General features: G+C 34.5%; 1 protein-coding gene across 2 annotated transcripts; it reads left to right on the top strand.

The window, feature by feature from the left end:
• The first annotated feature begins 5,855 nt into the window (after window positions 1-5,855).
• Window positions 5,856-10,536, top strand: LOC18049829 (protein ENHANCED DISEASE RESISTANCE 4). Of its 2 annotated transcripts, XM_024188178.1 has the most exons (6): window positions 5,856-6,432; window positions 6,594-6,730; window positions 7,028-9,320; window positions 9,633-9,693; window positions 9,790-10,013; window positions 10,155-10,536. In XM_024188178.1, exons 2-6 carry the CDS (start codon window positions 6,616-6,618, stop codon window positions 10,207-10,209), a joined length of 2,748 nt encoding a protein of 915 aa, XP_024043946.1. In that variant the 5' UTR covers window positions 5,856-6,432; window positions 6,594-6,615; the 3' UTR covers window positions 10,210-10,536. The 2 variants fall into 2 exon arrangements, with proteins under 2 accessions (XP_024043946.1, XP_006444880.1); XM_006444817.2 differs by lacking the exon at window positions 5,856-6,432 and having other exon boundaries at window positions 6,439-6,730.
• The last annotated feature ends 5,693 nt before the right edge of the window (window positions 10,537-16,229 follow it).

Raw genomic sequence — 16,229 nt, 5'->3', positions numbered from 1 at the left:
TCAGTGACTTTTAGAAATTAAATTATAAACAATTTGTAAGAGGAATCAAGACTTTCAAAGTTGTTAAATCGAATTGCCGAGTGGAGTAGCTGTTTTACATTATGAGAAAATAATGTCGCTCATGATGAGTCAAATATAAATATTATCAATCTGGACATATTCATCTAGATTTCTTTTCCTTTCTCTTTTTTATTGTTCCCGAAAAATTTCACCATTTCGCTGCTGGCGAACATTGAGGCAAAAACTGTTAAATACTCGCTCAGTGTTAACGCGGCTCGCAATAATTCATGTGCAAGTGTTAATAATTCACCAGATGTGCTCAGGTTTGTATTAAATTCTTGGTATAGAAATAAAAACTGTAATCAAGAAATAACTATTAATATTGTGTGATAGTATGATTATTAAATAATATTTTTTGATAAAAATAGTTAAGATTTTATTGATTTTACATCATACAAACGTGCGATGAAATTAACTTAACTTCTAAATCACAATTGCAAGCGTATGCTAAGTGCTTGATGAGGATATTGAATCTATATTTTAAAAAATATTTTATTTACTAATAAACCATAAACTTGAATTACGATTTTAGTCATTGGACAAGACAATAAAACTAAAGAAAATAATTTAATCCATCTGCTCTTCTTTCAACACCCGCCTGTAACGTGCCTGCAATTTCGAGTAATGAAGCCAAACAAAATAGAAATGCTTATTCAAGATTAGATTAGACACATTGAGACAAGCTTCAATGCGCAGTAGAATTAAGCGCCAAGCGGATTACAAATTGAAGCTTGTCTGCAAAATAAACATTCCACCAACACAAGATGATGCCTGGTTCTAAAGTAGATGAAACCAAACAAAAAATTCATTTTCAACAAAGACTTTTATAGGTTTTTAAATTTGATTTTGGTTTTGATTCGTTATGATCACAAGCAAATTGACAATAACTACCTGTTTATTTAAATTTGATTTTGGCTTTGATTTGTTATTGCATGCATATAGGCAATTTATTGGAACACGTCTGGGTGTATTGTTAACAAAAAAATTCAAACAAAATTTTAAATCAAATTGTTAATTTATGAGAATAATTGTTAATTCATATTAATCTTTCTAGTGATAGTAAGCTTTTTTTTACCTAAAAAAATTGTTGTACGATATGAGCAAATTGTTTTCTCTATATGTTTGATGAAAGATAATAAATACACCCCTTTTGTTTGTTTACTAATGTAGATCTGTTGTACATGCAATGTGGTTGTTCGTAACTTTTTTAAAGACTTAGATTACGTTTGGCACGCAAAATTAAATTAGATGACTATAAGAATAAGATTGGATTATGTTGAATTGAATTAGGCTGGATTATATATAGTGATGTCTTATGTTTAGGATGATATAGTATTAATATCATATTAAACTATGTTAAATTAAATATAAGTAAAGTTACATAATATTTAATTAGACCTATTAAATATATTTAAATTATATATTTTTATATATGATGTATATTTTGCCTATCAAATAAAATATTATTAAAACAATTAAATATAAAATTAATCATTTATCAAATGTTAATGTTTTACATAATATTCAAATGATAAATGGGATGTTTCTTAATAATAATTTTGTCAATACATATAATATACTATTAATTATTTATTCTAATATTAAATATTAATACAAATAAATAAATGAAAGAAGATGTCATAGGTAAAATAAAAATAAATTACTTAATTTTTATGGAACCATGAATAAAAATAATTAATTAATTAATTAATTAATAACAATACATAAATAAATGAAGAAATAAAAAGAAATCATAAAAGGACAAACATGCTTAGTCTAATTGTCCTTAAGCCCATGTGAAAATTAGGATATCTAATCCTATAACTTAACATAATCTAAGTGAGTTTGCCAAACACGTGATTCGATATTTTATCCAAAAATTAGTTCAATCCCACACTTTGTCATGCTCCCAAACATGGCCTTAAGTTCTTATTTGCTTTGAATTGACTTAGAATGATTTAAGCTTTTCTCTTTATTGTTTGTAATTGAATTTTATGTTTTAAAGACTTAAATTCGGCTTGGATTTTGTCATTTTGACTTGATTTTTGCCTTTTTTTTTTTAAGTTTTTGTTAATTTAACTTTGTCGTAACCCGAAATTGCAACTCAATTTGTTGTAACCCGAAATTGCAACCCAAACCAAATTACAATCCAAACCGTAATTGCACCTAAAATTATAATTCGAACCAAAATAACTTTTCAAAATACAAAAATGGGGGGGGGGGGGGGTTCGATAAGAACTTTAGTGGGGCGTTGGAAGCCGCCGCAATTGTACGAACAACCTTCGGCGCCAGAGACGAAGCCTTTCAAGTTTGTATGGGCCTCACAGAAGAAATATCTGCAATTGTGCCCAAGCAAGTAACTATTAGCTCAACAGATTTTTCTGTTTGCTGCAAGCTAGTTCTGAGTTCTGACGCTTGGATATGTAGATCCAACCCATATCTGCCCTATTGTCATCCCTAATTTCTATTTCCTTTTCGCAAACACATGAAAATGGGTATGTGCTACGTACTCTCTCTCTGGACTCTGGAGTCCGGAATCTTATGTACGTAATGGCTAGGAGTACTCAAGTAGAAGCTAAGCACATTATGTAAAATAAAATTACTTGAAAAGCCAAAACATAATATAAATCAAGGAGCTTGCTAACTTACAGATTCTGTAAGTTACAGCTCACTCACAAATTTGGTTGTGGGTCCCACTCGGGCCCACAACCAAACACTATTTAACACTATTCATGTGAGGCCTGTTACTTACAGAATCTGTAAGTTAGCCCTCTCCTATAAAATCAATTACTTTACAGTTTCAGAATCTTCAGTCCTTTCCAGCTCATACTTGAGAAACTGTTAATTTTTAACACCACGTACGGACTCAAATATTAGCAAATAAAAAAAAAAAAATCAGCCTAGCAATATGAATTTTTTTTTTTTGATTACATGAGACTATTGCTCAGATTACAACTCATATACATGAGACTATTACTGATATTTACAAATTAGACTATTACTGGGACCAACTGACATCAATACTAATGGAGCTCTGCCCAGATTTTAACCCTCACAAATATTCGAGGGATGTCTACTCCTCACTTATGGGTAATGGAGAAGACTACCTTCACTCAAATTAATTGAAGAAGGAAATACCCCCACAATGCTTTTGTGGGGGTTGGGGGTTCGAACTGCTGCCCTCCAAGTTGGAGGGCAGCAGCCCTGGCCACTCGGTCTAGCAATATGAATTGGAGTGCACGGACATTATTGACTTTCAATTGAAAATTCTTTATATGTTTCTTGAAAATATCCCTAAGCAATCCCTCTAATACTTGCCCTTGACTCATAAATATTTCTTCCTCATTAACTTGTCACCTTACCGGTTGTCTGTACGTTTAGTACGATTTTTTTTTTTTTTGAGGGGATACGTTTACGATTTTGACATAAACAAAATCAACGTGTAATTCTAAATATATGCTGCCATTTTTGTCAACTCTGTTATTATTATTATTATTTTTTAAAAGTTTTTATCTAACAGCAACTAGTTCCTTGATATTACTTAAATTTAATCAACATCTAATTAGAGGTGGCCAGTGGGCCGGACGGCACGAGACATGGCACAGGCACGACACGTGTCCGTACAGCATGAGCACGATTCGGTAGAGCACGTGGTACGTCACAACACGCACATGGATTGGGCCGGACTATAATTTTACTCACGTGGGTCTTAAAAAGCACGGCATGCGAAAAAATACGTTTCATTTTTTAATGAAAGTAAACTTAAAATTTTATGATTTTATAAATAACTTGAAATTGAATCTTTTAATATATTTTATTAGTTCAAATTTTTTAAATTTATTTAATTCTTAGTTTCAAAAAAATTATAATTGATTTATGTTTATAATTTATTAAATAAATAATTGATATCATAATTTAATAAATAAAAATAAAAATATCATGATTTTATAATATATGTATTAATATTATTATAAACTATGATATATGACTCTACGTAATTCTAAGTTAATAATTAAGTTAACCCTTTAAAAAATTATTATTCTTGTTGTTGTTAAGTACTGAAAAAGAATTCTAATACCATAAAATTAAACTTATTAACTAATATTATATTCTCTTATTATTATTATTATTTAATATGAACTTGAGTTTTAAATTTTTTATTATATTAAATTTGAATAAAGGCACATGAATCCAAAGAAGTATGTGTTTTTTTTTAAATAAAAAAAGAAAAGAGTTTAGAGGGCTTTTTTTTTTTTCCCACGGCCCGAGCATGAATACACGTAGGTTTCCTTTAATGAGCCTGGGCCGACACGGCATAGCCGGTTATGTATGTGATGAGATATTCGGTTTGATGTTGCATTTGACAAAGTCAACACGTTACTTTTATCAAAATCAATGCATCAATCATCATCATGAATTTGTAATGAGATTCTAAATTTCAGATTGATTTGTGATTTAATCGTTTTTTTGGAAGAATGCTCAAATTTTGTCTAATATTTCTGAAGTAGTGGCCAAGAAAAATCACAGCTAACAACGAAGTAGTCAACCAAATGGGTGGCCAACTAAGGAAAATCCTTTCACCCTCAAAATTGTGCCAATTTCAATCTGTCGGTGACGGAATTAATTGCACAAACACTAATCACAGAAGTTACGTGGTGGTGGTGCATTAGCATTAAGTTAATACGTCGATTCGGAAACATAAAAATTTCAGTGCGGTAACAGAACCAATAAAATGAAAAAATGAAAAAATGAAAAAATGAAAAAAAAAATCAGACACGTTCAATTTATCATTCAGCAGCGCAGCAGCAAGGGAAATGGGGTCGATGAATTGATGTTTGATGTGTGAGAGTTAAAAAGGGGAAGCAATAAATAAAGAAATAAGACTGCAGTAGAAATTAGTGTGTGGTGAGGAGCAGCGAATCACATAGAGACTGGTCACAACTCGTAACTCGAACTGAGGGTTGTCAGTCTGTCCATTATTTTTCTTTTCTTTTTCCATACGGCTTTCCCTTCTTTTCACAACGGCCAAAACTCGGCTTTTCTCTCTCCAGTCGCTAACAATAATCCTGTAAAAAGCAAAATTGCGGAATTCATCGACTAAAGCTAAAGCAAACGATTTCAGATACAATAACATAACATAATTTATAAAAATAAAAAATAAAAAAAAATCAAAGAATATCAACAAAAGCCCGTTAGCCACTTTTTTTTCTTCTTTTTTAGTTTGGGATAATAACATGGACGTACCTTGTTTTTTTTTTTTTTAAATAAAAACACAACCAAAGACACAATTTGCTTTTTCATACCACCTAGACCGCAGCCAGTCGTGCCGTCCCTTTCGAATTTTAATTCAAATAAAACTAATAATTTTACTATTTACCACTACATCCCCAGAATTTCTGAAATAAAAAGTCCCAAGACAAGCTGAGTTTTATATATTTCATTTTTATTTGTTAAACCCCTTAATTAATTTATTTGATTGGGAAGAGATAGCAATTAAATAATTAATGTTACCTACAACTTTAGAACATAATTTTAGTCCCATGCTTGGTCAGCACAGCACAGCAGGGGCCTGCCTGTGTCAAAAAGCTAGAAACCGTGTCTTCAATTTTGTCTGTGTGTGTACACACACACACACATATATATATATATATGTCTGAAATTGAAGGACCTTAATGTTATTGGCCCATTCTGGTTTTGGAAGGAGCCGGGAGTCGGTCAATGGCCATTTCGGGGGAGTGGGAAAAGTAAAATTAGTAAATATTTCAACGCGAGAACAGTGTGCCGATTTACTTTACTCCTTTCAAGTTCGGACAGTCGTCGATTCCCAACGAGTACTTATGGTATTCAAAACGACATCGTTGAACCAAATCGTTCAGTAGACGTCGCCGTTTTGGCTTGTTTCTTCATTTTCCTTTTGCCTTCAGATTTCCTCCTAATTGGCACATACACACCTCAAAACATTGGAAAACGATCTGCGGTATCGGCCCTCCTCCGCCCTCTCTCTCTCTCTCTCTCTCTCTCACCAAACTTTTTTAAGTCTCAACAAAACACAACAGAGTACAAACTCAGATTTCTCAGAACACGAACAGCTATCCTGAAACAGAATTTCAGTTTAGTTTTTTTAACAACTCTTCTGGGTTTTTGCTTACGTGTCCCACGTAACTGTCTGCTATTTGCTTCTGCAGCCTCACCACTCACAAACGTTTCATTTCTTCGTTTGGTTCCTGAGAGAGCTGAAGAAAAGAAAAAGAAAAGGATTCTCCACGCTTTCTCTTCGATTTTTTTTTTGTTTTTTACTATTTCAGCATTCAGCTTGAAAAAAAAAAAAAAAAAACAACACTCAATTGATCTCAGCTACCAAATATTCTCCAAGTAACATTTCTTTCTTTTTCAAATTGAACTTGACAGTGATGGGTTTGTTTGATTGTTTGTGCTTATGTAACTTGTATCGTTAAAGGGTTTATTAATTTTCCTTCAATTTTATTTTGTTTTGTTTATTGTTGTTTACTGAGTCGTCGTTTACGATTGAGAAGGTATTTATTGTATGTTGCGAAAATGGCCGAGTCAACCAAATTGAGGTTGGTTAGGTGCCCGAAGTGCGAAAATCTCCTCCCTGAACTTGAAGATTACTCTGTCTATCAGTGTGGTGGTTGCGGTGCTGTTCTTCGAGGTTAGCTTTCTAATTCTTGCAATTGCTTTTGTCATTTCAATTCACCACTTGACACGTGTTGTTTTGTTCATGATTCATGGAATTCTTTTTCCTTATATAAGCTGCTATTTTCCTCCCATTTGGACTATATTATTAGCGAACAATCAGTTGATTAACTAGTACAGCAAAAATACGTATTCAATTTTGTTGCTTGTCTTCTGTTTTCTTTGCTTGCTGCCTAAAGAAGCATTAGTCTTGTTGATATTTCGCACAAAAGATTGTTAACCCTATATCTGAGAGTGGGTCTTTTGCTCTCAGCAAAAAATAAGAAGAGGGAAGCAGACACTTCATCTGAGAAGTCTGAAGAAGAGAGGGTTGGAGAAGTTTCTGTGAAATCACATGATTCTCCGGAAAAGGGAATAGCAGACTTGAGTGATGCTTCTGATACAGATAAGTCAAATCCTGGCTCTTTGAGCCATGAACAAAGGGGTTTGGAGAAGAAGAATGAGGCTGGGTTTGTTGACGGATGTACAAATCAATCAAAGGGTCCAAGTGAGAAATGGGTAGTCGAGAATGGTCTTGATGTGAAAGAAGATGGCAGAGATGAGGCAGCTAATGAAACAGGAAGAGAAGATAGGGATTTGAGTTCCAAAATTGGATATATCGGTGGTTCCCGAAGATCAGGGCAGATGTCAGATTGGCGAAGTGTGGAGAGAGGTGCGGTGGACGGGTTTCCTAGAAATGCAAGAGCTGATGCTGGAGGAGTAAGGTGTTCAACTTTGAATTATTCTGACGAGGGTCCATCAAATCACCCTTCTGATTCTTCGTATGGTTATACTGAGCCATTAAAGAATGGTGTTGGCCTAGATGGGGTTAATCGAGTTCGGTACCATGAACAAGATCGAGCTGAACTTTTGAGGAAGCTAGATGAGCTTAAGGAACAGCTTAGTCGGTCTTGTGATGTGGTCGATAAACCAAAGGAGAAAGTTCCACTTGATGGGAGGATTGCTCCTCCAGATCCATACGTTGGTTCTGATTCTTGGCTTCCACATGGTTCTTTGGGATCAGATAGGGCTTCAATGCCATTTTCTGGGCCTGATAAACATGTTGCAGGACCTACTTATTTCAATCATTGCCCTGAACTATTTCCTTATAAAAATGGTAATGAAATGCCTATGCATGGTTTACGTCCTGGAATGCATAACTCAAATCATGCTCCTCCTTATGGGGATCCTTTTGGATCCCAGGTGCTTAGGAGAGCTCCACCCCAGTTACCCCGTCAGTATCAGCAACCATCTCATCCGTACTTTTCTGGACAATATATCGACCCAAATCATGATCTATTTGAGTCATACCAGCAAAATTCAATGTTTCACCAGCCTTCTTGCTCTTGTTACTATTGTTATAACAAATATCATCAAGTTTCAGCTCCAGTTCAATCCTCTGCTTTTAACAACAGAACAAACAATGCAATGTTGTACCATCATGAAAATCCACGGGCATTTGTTCCACGAGTTCATAATCATAGTGCTGCTGTTCCTCCACTGAATTCCCACGGTCCACAAGTGCACACAAGATGGCCAAGTGACCTAAACTGTGAAATGGGTAATTTTGTTCGTTGCTGCCCTCGAAGGGTTGTGTTAACCAGCAGTGGCCGCCGTTGCCGTCCAATAGCTGGTGGTGCCCCATTTATAGTATGCAACAATTGCTTTGAGCTGCTGCAACTGCCCAAGAGAACTAAGCTTATGGCTAAAGACCAGAAAATATTTCAGTGTGGGACCTGTTCTACAGTAATTGATTTTGATGTGATCAACAAGAAACTTATTCTTTCTGTTCAAGCCGAAACAAAAGGAATCTCTACGGAGGTTAATGGTGGCTCTAATGGGGCAATGAAGGACTATACTTCGCATTCCCTTGGCCGTTTGGACAGGGTTAATGCAAATTTCTCTTCGGATGATTATGATAATTCTGGTTATGACTTTCAGGCAATGGATAGAGAGCCTGCTTCATCAACAGACCAATTCCTGGACTCTGGCAAGCCTCCAGAGACGCACAGCCTTCGTTCATCAACTCCCAGTATCTCTGAGGATGAACATAGTCCAGAAGTTTTAATAACTCCAAGAGAGGTCACACACTCAACTCAACAGCCAACTAAAGCCACCCAATCTACACCTCCCCCTGGTTCACCTCTTCAAGAACATTTTGATTACTCTTCCAGTAATCATGTGGTGAACCGATTTGCAAAGGGAAACCGAAGTAGTCGCTCAGATCAAGAGAAGGTGATTACAAATAAGGTTACCGCCCGACAAAATTCATTAAAAGAGGCATCACTGGCAACTGAGATGGAGGTATCCTTGAATGAGTATTCTAATGCTGGGATGTCTCAAGATTCAGGGGATGCTACCAGAGAAGATGATCTGCCAAAGAACCACAAAACAAGTGAGTCATTTTTTGCAAACATTATCAAGAAGAGCTTCAAAGATTTATCCAGATCTAATCAAACACAAGAGCGTGGCAACAGTAATGTTTCAGTCAATGGGCAGTTCATACCAGATCGTTTGGTTAAGAAGGCTGAGAAGTTGGCAGGACCAATTCATCCCGGTCAATATTGGTAATTCACGCAAACATGCTATAAATAATTCTTCTTAACTGGCATGCCATAAATTATATTTATCTTTAATATGTAGGTGTTATTTCCTGTGCAATGGACCTATGTGTTTGATTGTGGTATATATTGATCCTAGTTAAATTTTACAAATTCAGCCTTTTGAACAATGCTTTATTTGGGGAAACTGAAGTACATATTTTTTTTAATAATAAATTTATTTATTTATTTTTTTTTTTGGTGAGCTCATGGATTGAGCAGTTTACTCTGTGGTATTTCTGTTCTATTAATGGCTTTTTTGTTCGCTGTCTGAACCAGGTATGATTTCCGAGGTGGATTTTGGGGTGTCATGGGTGGGCCTTGTCTTGGCATAATTCCTGTAAGTTCAACTTAGTCTAATATTAATATGGATATATTAGTGTTTGGTTATCTTTACTCCCTCACTTATTTGGGAAACATTGTCGTTTCTCTGCAGCCATTCATTGAAGAACTAAACTACCCCATGCCAGAGAACTGCGCTGGTGGAAATACAAGTGTTTTTGTGAATGGAAGAGAACTTCACCAGAAGGACTTGGATTTGCTTGCAAGTAGAGGACTTCCAACTGCCCGGGATAGATCTTACATCATTGAGATATCTGGGAGAGTCTTTGATGAGGATACTGGAGAAGAACTAGATAGTCTTGGCAAGCTTGCACCAACGTAAGAGCCAATTTTCAGTTCCTTTTGTTTAGCTGATTGCCTTGACTAGTAAATTTTGCAATTATTTGTTTTAACGCAGTCAATGAATTTTGGATAGCTGCATTATATTTATATGAAGTACTAACTTCAAATTTTGAGCAGAGTTGAGAAGGTAAAGCATGGATTTGGGATGAAAGTCCCACGGGTGGCTGCTTAGTGGAATTTGGAAGCCTACGAGGATCCAATGTTGATTTAGGAGATATTGAGCCGTCACATTTAGAGTAACATGGCGGACGAGTCTAGCGCTGGAATATGAGATGCTGGATGCTGGGTATTTTCTAAATATATAGAAAGATTTATTGTGAATTTTAATGCTTGATCCATTTTAGGGTATTCGGTTGTTATTGTTGCACCGCACATTCAAAATGGTTAGTGTGCTAAATTTTTGTCTATATATGTCAAGTTTGTAATTTTTCCCAGGCATGCTCATTGTTGCTTGTATGGTTTGTCATTCTTATTTTCAAGTATTATATAATATAATTAATTGGGCTTCTTCTAAGAGATATTCAGCTTATAAAATGTTTTAGATTGATTTTCGATTTATATTACACAACGCTTTGGTCGGGATTATGGTTTGTCATGGATTTGGGATTCCCGGCCCGGCACCTAGCAGATGATGGTCCGAATATCTACGAGGCAATTATTGGATTATCTACCCACACGGATAAGGTGCAGAAGGAAGGACAAGTACTTGCACTTGGAATGGTGGGCCCCTTATTTCTTTTTTTGAGGTCCCCATGGGTTTTGAGTGGGCCTCGTTGGTGGACTCAAGTCCTGCAGAGCGAATAGAATAGACAATACATCAAAATTCAAAAATATTATTGAAACGGCGTCGGAAATGGGCTCTCTTGTAAATCTAAACTAAACTAATGGCTGCCCTGCTAATTTACCACTTTCCACCTCGAGAAGTCGAGTAGGTGATTTATTCTGATTTTCTTAAACTTAAATCATGCAGGTCAATTTGCACGTGCGAACCGTCAGTCCCTTGAGATGTATGTCTAGTTGTCTGAAAGAAAACCAAAGCTTGTTTTAAGTGGATCCATCTGTAATACAGCACTGTGCCTTTCAGGGGAAAATAAAATAAAGCCAGATAATTAAGGGATTCGTCTGCAAGTCCTGGGCCGGGGTAGAAAATTGCCGCTGTCTTGTCATATTAAGTTGACATCGACCCAACAACTTAATAGAATCACAAAAATTTAAAATAATGTTTATTGATATAATGCAATGGAATCAGATCACAATAAAATGAAATAAAGAAAAATGTAAAAGAATGCACATGGATTCCAAACATGGGAAATTAACAAAGATAACTATAATATTTTTTGCTTTTTTTTTTTAATTTGACCGTCTTAAATTTTTTTCTCATCAAAATTTGATGTTTAGAAAAATACTAAATTTGATGACCAAACTACCCTTATCATTCTCACCCTTATCTATCGTCGAAATTCTCCCTTTTTTCACTAAAAGCTATATCGTCGAAGTTCCTCACACATCATCGGTGGCTTAGAGCAATACCAGAGTCCATCATCGACAGCCAAAATAATCTAGATCACGTTCAAAAGTTTCCAAGATCTTTGAAATCAATTATTGGAATTCAAAAACCTAGGCAAGCTATTGCTTCTTTATTGCTTTGTGTTGCGGTTTTGTGTTGTTATTCTTGTTGTTGTTGAAATTCTAGTTATGCAACCCAAGAGGGGGAGTGAATTGGGCTTCTAAAAATTATTCAATTCTAAAACAAAATATAATGCAAATCTAAAACGAATTTAAAGCAATAACAATTAAATCAATCACAATATAAAAAGATAAGGGAAGAGAGATTCAAACACGAAGATTTTTACGTGGTTCGGCCAACCTTGCTTACGTCCACGCCTCCAAGCTTTCCGGACTTGAGGATTTCATTAAGCATGCCTCCAAGGCTTCAAATACTTACACTTGACTTCTAAGGTGTCAATAAACCTTTACAACAAGAGATTATCCCCAATCTTTTAACCCAAGTGTATCCCAACACTTATAATCACTCAAAGTAAAAGATTACAAATTATTTTTCTCTCACACAATATTTAAGATTATAAATCAATGCCTAATGTGTGAATAGATGAAGTAAGAATGTGTTTAAAGCTCTATGAAGATTGTATTCTCGAATATAAGCTCAATGGTCGTGTTGTGATCAATCTTGTTTGAATTTGAATGAGCTTATTTATAGTTAGAGCTGAAAAACTACTCGTTACAAACTGTGTGCTCGAAAACGGTTCGCCGTTAACCATTAACGGTTAACCGTTTAGGCTGGTCAAAAGTTACCGTTGTGCCAAATTTCAAATAAACGGTTTGTCGTTTAGGCTTACTCTTTCGCCGTTAAATTCCAGAGATCCGCAAAATAAATTTGGTTTAACCGTTCTTACTAAACGATTCAAGGTGAGCAATCTGGAAATAATCGGTTAACCGTTTTCAGTAAACGGTTCACCGTTATTTTCCAGAATCATCATTTTAACAATACTTTACAGAATATGTTTTCTGGAAATTATCGGTTAGCCGTTTGCTACATTGATTGCTATAGTGAAATTATTTTCTAAATTTATAGTTTGACCTCAAAACTTTATAAAACTGTATTATGGCTCAAAACGTTATGAAAGTTTACAAATAGGTCCAATTTCAGAATTTCTAAATAATACTATGACACTTTTCAAATAAGTCATTCTCCAAAATTTCAAGCAATACTTGTTGATTTCAAAGTTTTCAAAACTCTTTCAATTAAATCATAAACTTGAAAAACAACAAATTTCATAAAATCATTTTTCCATTAAATATAAAACCTTTATAATGTAAAAATAATGATTTATTTAAAATGTATAAAAAATAATAATTTGAGCTTAAAAGATCAATCATTCTTAATCATGTTTGTTATCATTAAAATCAACATTATGAAAACATATATGTTAACAGTTGTTGTTGTTGTTGTGTTGTGTTGTGTTGTGTTCATGGTAGTGGTGATGGAATGAGTATTTGTGGTTGTTGGTGGTGGCATGTGAGGTTGTGATGGTTGTGCTTTGTGTTTGCAAGATAGCTACTGCTGCCCAGCACATGAAATTTAGTGCGATAGTTGTTGCCCATCGCACAAATCATAGGTTTTGTATTTTTGTTGTTTTTGTGAGAAGGGTTGTTCGTCGCATGAAAACACAGCATGTTTTTTGTACAATGGGAGCCTTACACAAACACATATGCTCTATGTTTTTGTGCAACGAGTTCTCGTTGAATGTAATTTTGTGTGACGGGGCAAGATACAAATTGTGCACATATGGTGTATTATGTTGCACAATTTTTGTTTATTTTATATTTTTTCGTAATTTTATTTTAATTTTTTATTATAATAATTTTATAAATTTTAATAACAAACATAATTTTGATTTTATTATAGATACGTGGCGAAAAATAAATTGGCAAAGCATAATCCACCCACACCGAGGAAAGATTTAGGCATGATGAAGTTAAGCTTTGATAATCATTTGCTGGGCCATATTAAGGAGATATCAAAATTTAAAATAGTCGTCCAAGATATCCAGAGTAAGTTAATGCAAAAATAATTATTGTTATTCAAGAGTGATATATTCAGACATTTTATGAATTTAGAGAGTTATGCATTTAGTGATGTTATAATTCACAGCCTGTTGTTTAGGCAAGTGACACATGAGGAAACCGATGAAGATCAATTGTGGTTTCAAATAGGAGAATGTTTGACATGTTTATCGATTGGAGAGTGGTGCTTAGTTAGGGGCTTTCTGGTGGTCAAGACATTATACTAAAAGATCCTTTGGAAACTTCCAATCTGCCATGTCGTCAACTGGCTCTGCTAGTTGTGCATAAATCATCATCACCAATGATTCCTTGGTGTAAAAATTAGAACAAAGGCTTATGTAATCCACTCGTACAGAACGGTTAGGCAAGTAGCAATTGCATGCGCACAGACAAGCTAGTGAAGTTGGAATACTCTACATGAGCAAGTCTTGTTACCCATGTCAATTATTTCTTTGTTAATACCATCACCTAAAACATGAAATCAATACTGAGACACAGGACGATTCAACCACAATTTTTCTATCATAAAATTATTGCTATAATATTTTTCTAAAATGACTAATAAAATGAGTAATATGAAATTTTCATGGTTCTCTCGTGAAAGATTTCACACTCTTTGCAGTGTTGGTGGTAAGAATATTGTACCTTTAACTGTCAAACTCAAACCTTGCCTCATTACGTGCCCATATTATTCTTTAAGTAGTTAACTGAACCTATGTAGAGCCGTGACAACCCCTTAAGTTGTTTTTTAAAATGTATGTCCATATGTTTTTTATGCATTTATAAACGCAAGCTCAAGTTCATCTTAAATAGCTTTGGACATCTTGAATTTTGACTTTATGTTATTTTTGACATGATAAAAGCAAACGTCATGTCAGCAGCGCAAAATACTTTCAAAACAACTCTCTTAATGGTGGTGCATTTGTTAGAGATAAATACTCACTTCAGTCTATCGTCAATCACTCCATGCAATTTCATCATAAATCATTCACAAGCATCATTATTTTCCAAATCCATGACCCCAACGACTAGCAAATAATTGATTGTTTCCATCCGGACATGTTGCCAAAACATACTTCCATGATATAACTCCTTTTGATGAGTAATATTTATAGTAATCACTGGCCTGATGCACTGCATGAGACCCTTAATAAAATATTCAAGAGCTACAAAGTAATATAAGAAATTATCATTTCCATCCTGCTAGAGGTGAGTAATTGTACATTCATTTGCTTTGGTCAAAATATAAGAGTACTTAGGAAATAAGTTGTACGACTCTGCATGATTCCCTCTTACTATTTGGAAACTAACTTCCTTAGCTCGATATGCATGCTAATATGATAAATGGACATCATATTCATGTTGTATGTCTACTCTGATGTTATTCATATTATATATATGTTTTTCCTAGATAAACTTATATGCGATAATATAACTAACAAACCGATTCCTTACTTAATAAACACCAACATGCAACATCTCATTCGAACAAGTGTGTACATTGTCAACTCTCCTTACTAACCAAGGAACATTATGCTCATTCGAAACTCTTGTTCCTCAAATACGTCATTTACATGACTCCGAAGAACAATGGGTCTCGAGACGTGTCATTGTAGATCATGTGATCTTGAAATCAAACTTATCCCTCAAAGCAACTTTGCACAATTCTAGTATTAAATCGTTCTTCTCAGCAAACAATTTACCCACACCAATATCATCAAAATTATATTTTCTAACCAAGTCTGGAGCAACTAAGTTCGAAGACAAAACTATAATAAAACTTATGAGGTGGTCAACTGCCATCCTCCTTCTCGAACAGGTTATTGGAGGAATAGGTTGGCTGTTGAATATTCGTACTAACCCCCATCCTTGTCATTAATAGGAATACTGGAATGACCGACGCCCTAATAACACTATTGAAATGATTGGTCGTTGTACTATTATATGGTTCCATAATTGGAGCAAGACTTACAGGCACATGTCGCCCAGTCTGTCACACAGAATTTGGGTTTTGTTTTTTTCCTCGAATTTATGTTGTTTTCAATTTTTTTTTTATTTCTCAACTCAAATCCGAGTACTTTAACAAATCACATTACTTTATGAATGAAAAATAACAAATTTTACAACAAAACCCACATAATTTCGAATTTAAACCCTAAACTAACCTTTAAGATGATCTCCAATTGATGATTTTATATCTTCTAACATGCTGAGATTGTTGAGAGTGTTGGAATTTCTTGAGAGTGTAGAGAGTTTTAAAAGTGTTGAAGTTTATTGAGAATGACATTGTTTGAAAATTTGTTGAAAGTGATGATGGTAATTTGGTCCAAAAATATTAATATTTGACTAGTTATGACAGGAAAAAAATTAAGGAATTAAATTTTAAAAATATAAAAATATTATGACTATTTTTGTAAATTTTCCTAATGGCTCCATTTCCTTTAATTGTTGAGAAAGATAGAAGATGAGTTAGTGATGTAATGGGTGACCCAAGTGGTCCACAGATGATGTGGCGAATAATTAAAGCAGTAGTAATGGAGTCCTTGGCTCCTTGCCAGTTGTTCTTATAAGTTATAGCGGGTACATTAATGTACGATTCTTTTTTTT

Source organism: Citrus clementina, unplaced genomic scaffold, assembly GCF_000493195.1.
Source record: "Citrus clementina cultivar Clemenules unplaced genomic scaffold, Citrus_clementina_v1.0 scaffold_3, whole genome shotgun sequence".
Lineage (NCBI taxonomy): Eukaryota > Viridiplantae > Streptophyta > Magnoliopsida > Sapindales > Rutaceae > Citrus > Citrus x clementina.
Note: the sequence above shows the minus strand (reverse complement) of the source record. Positions and strands in the feature narration are given on the sequence as shown.

Bases quoted from the DNA above. Each gene is read 5' to 3' on its own strand.
- LOC18049829 (XM_024188178.1), top strand. From the start codon at position 6,616: ATGGCCGAGTCAACCAAATTGAGGTTGGTTAGGTGCCCGAAGTGCGAA. The intron at 6,731-7,027 runs GTTAGCTTTCTA...TTTTGCTCTCAG, and splicing joins TTGCGGTGCTGTTCTTCGAG to CAAAAAATAAGAAGAGGGAA. The intron at 9,321-9,632 runs GTAATTCACGCA...TGTCTGAACCAG, and splicing joins ATTCATCCCGGTCAATATTG to GTATGATTTCCGAGGTGGAT.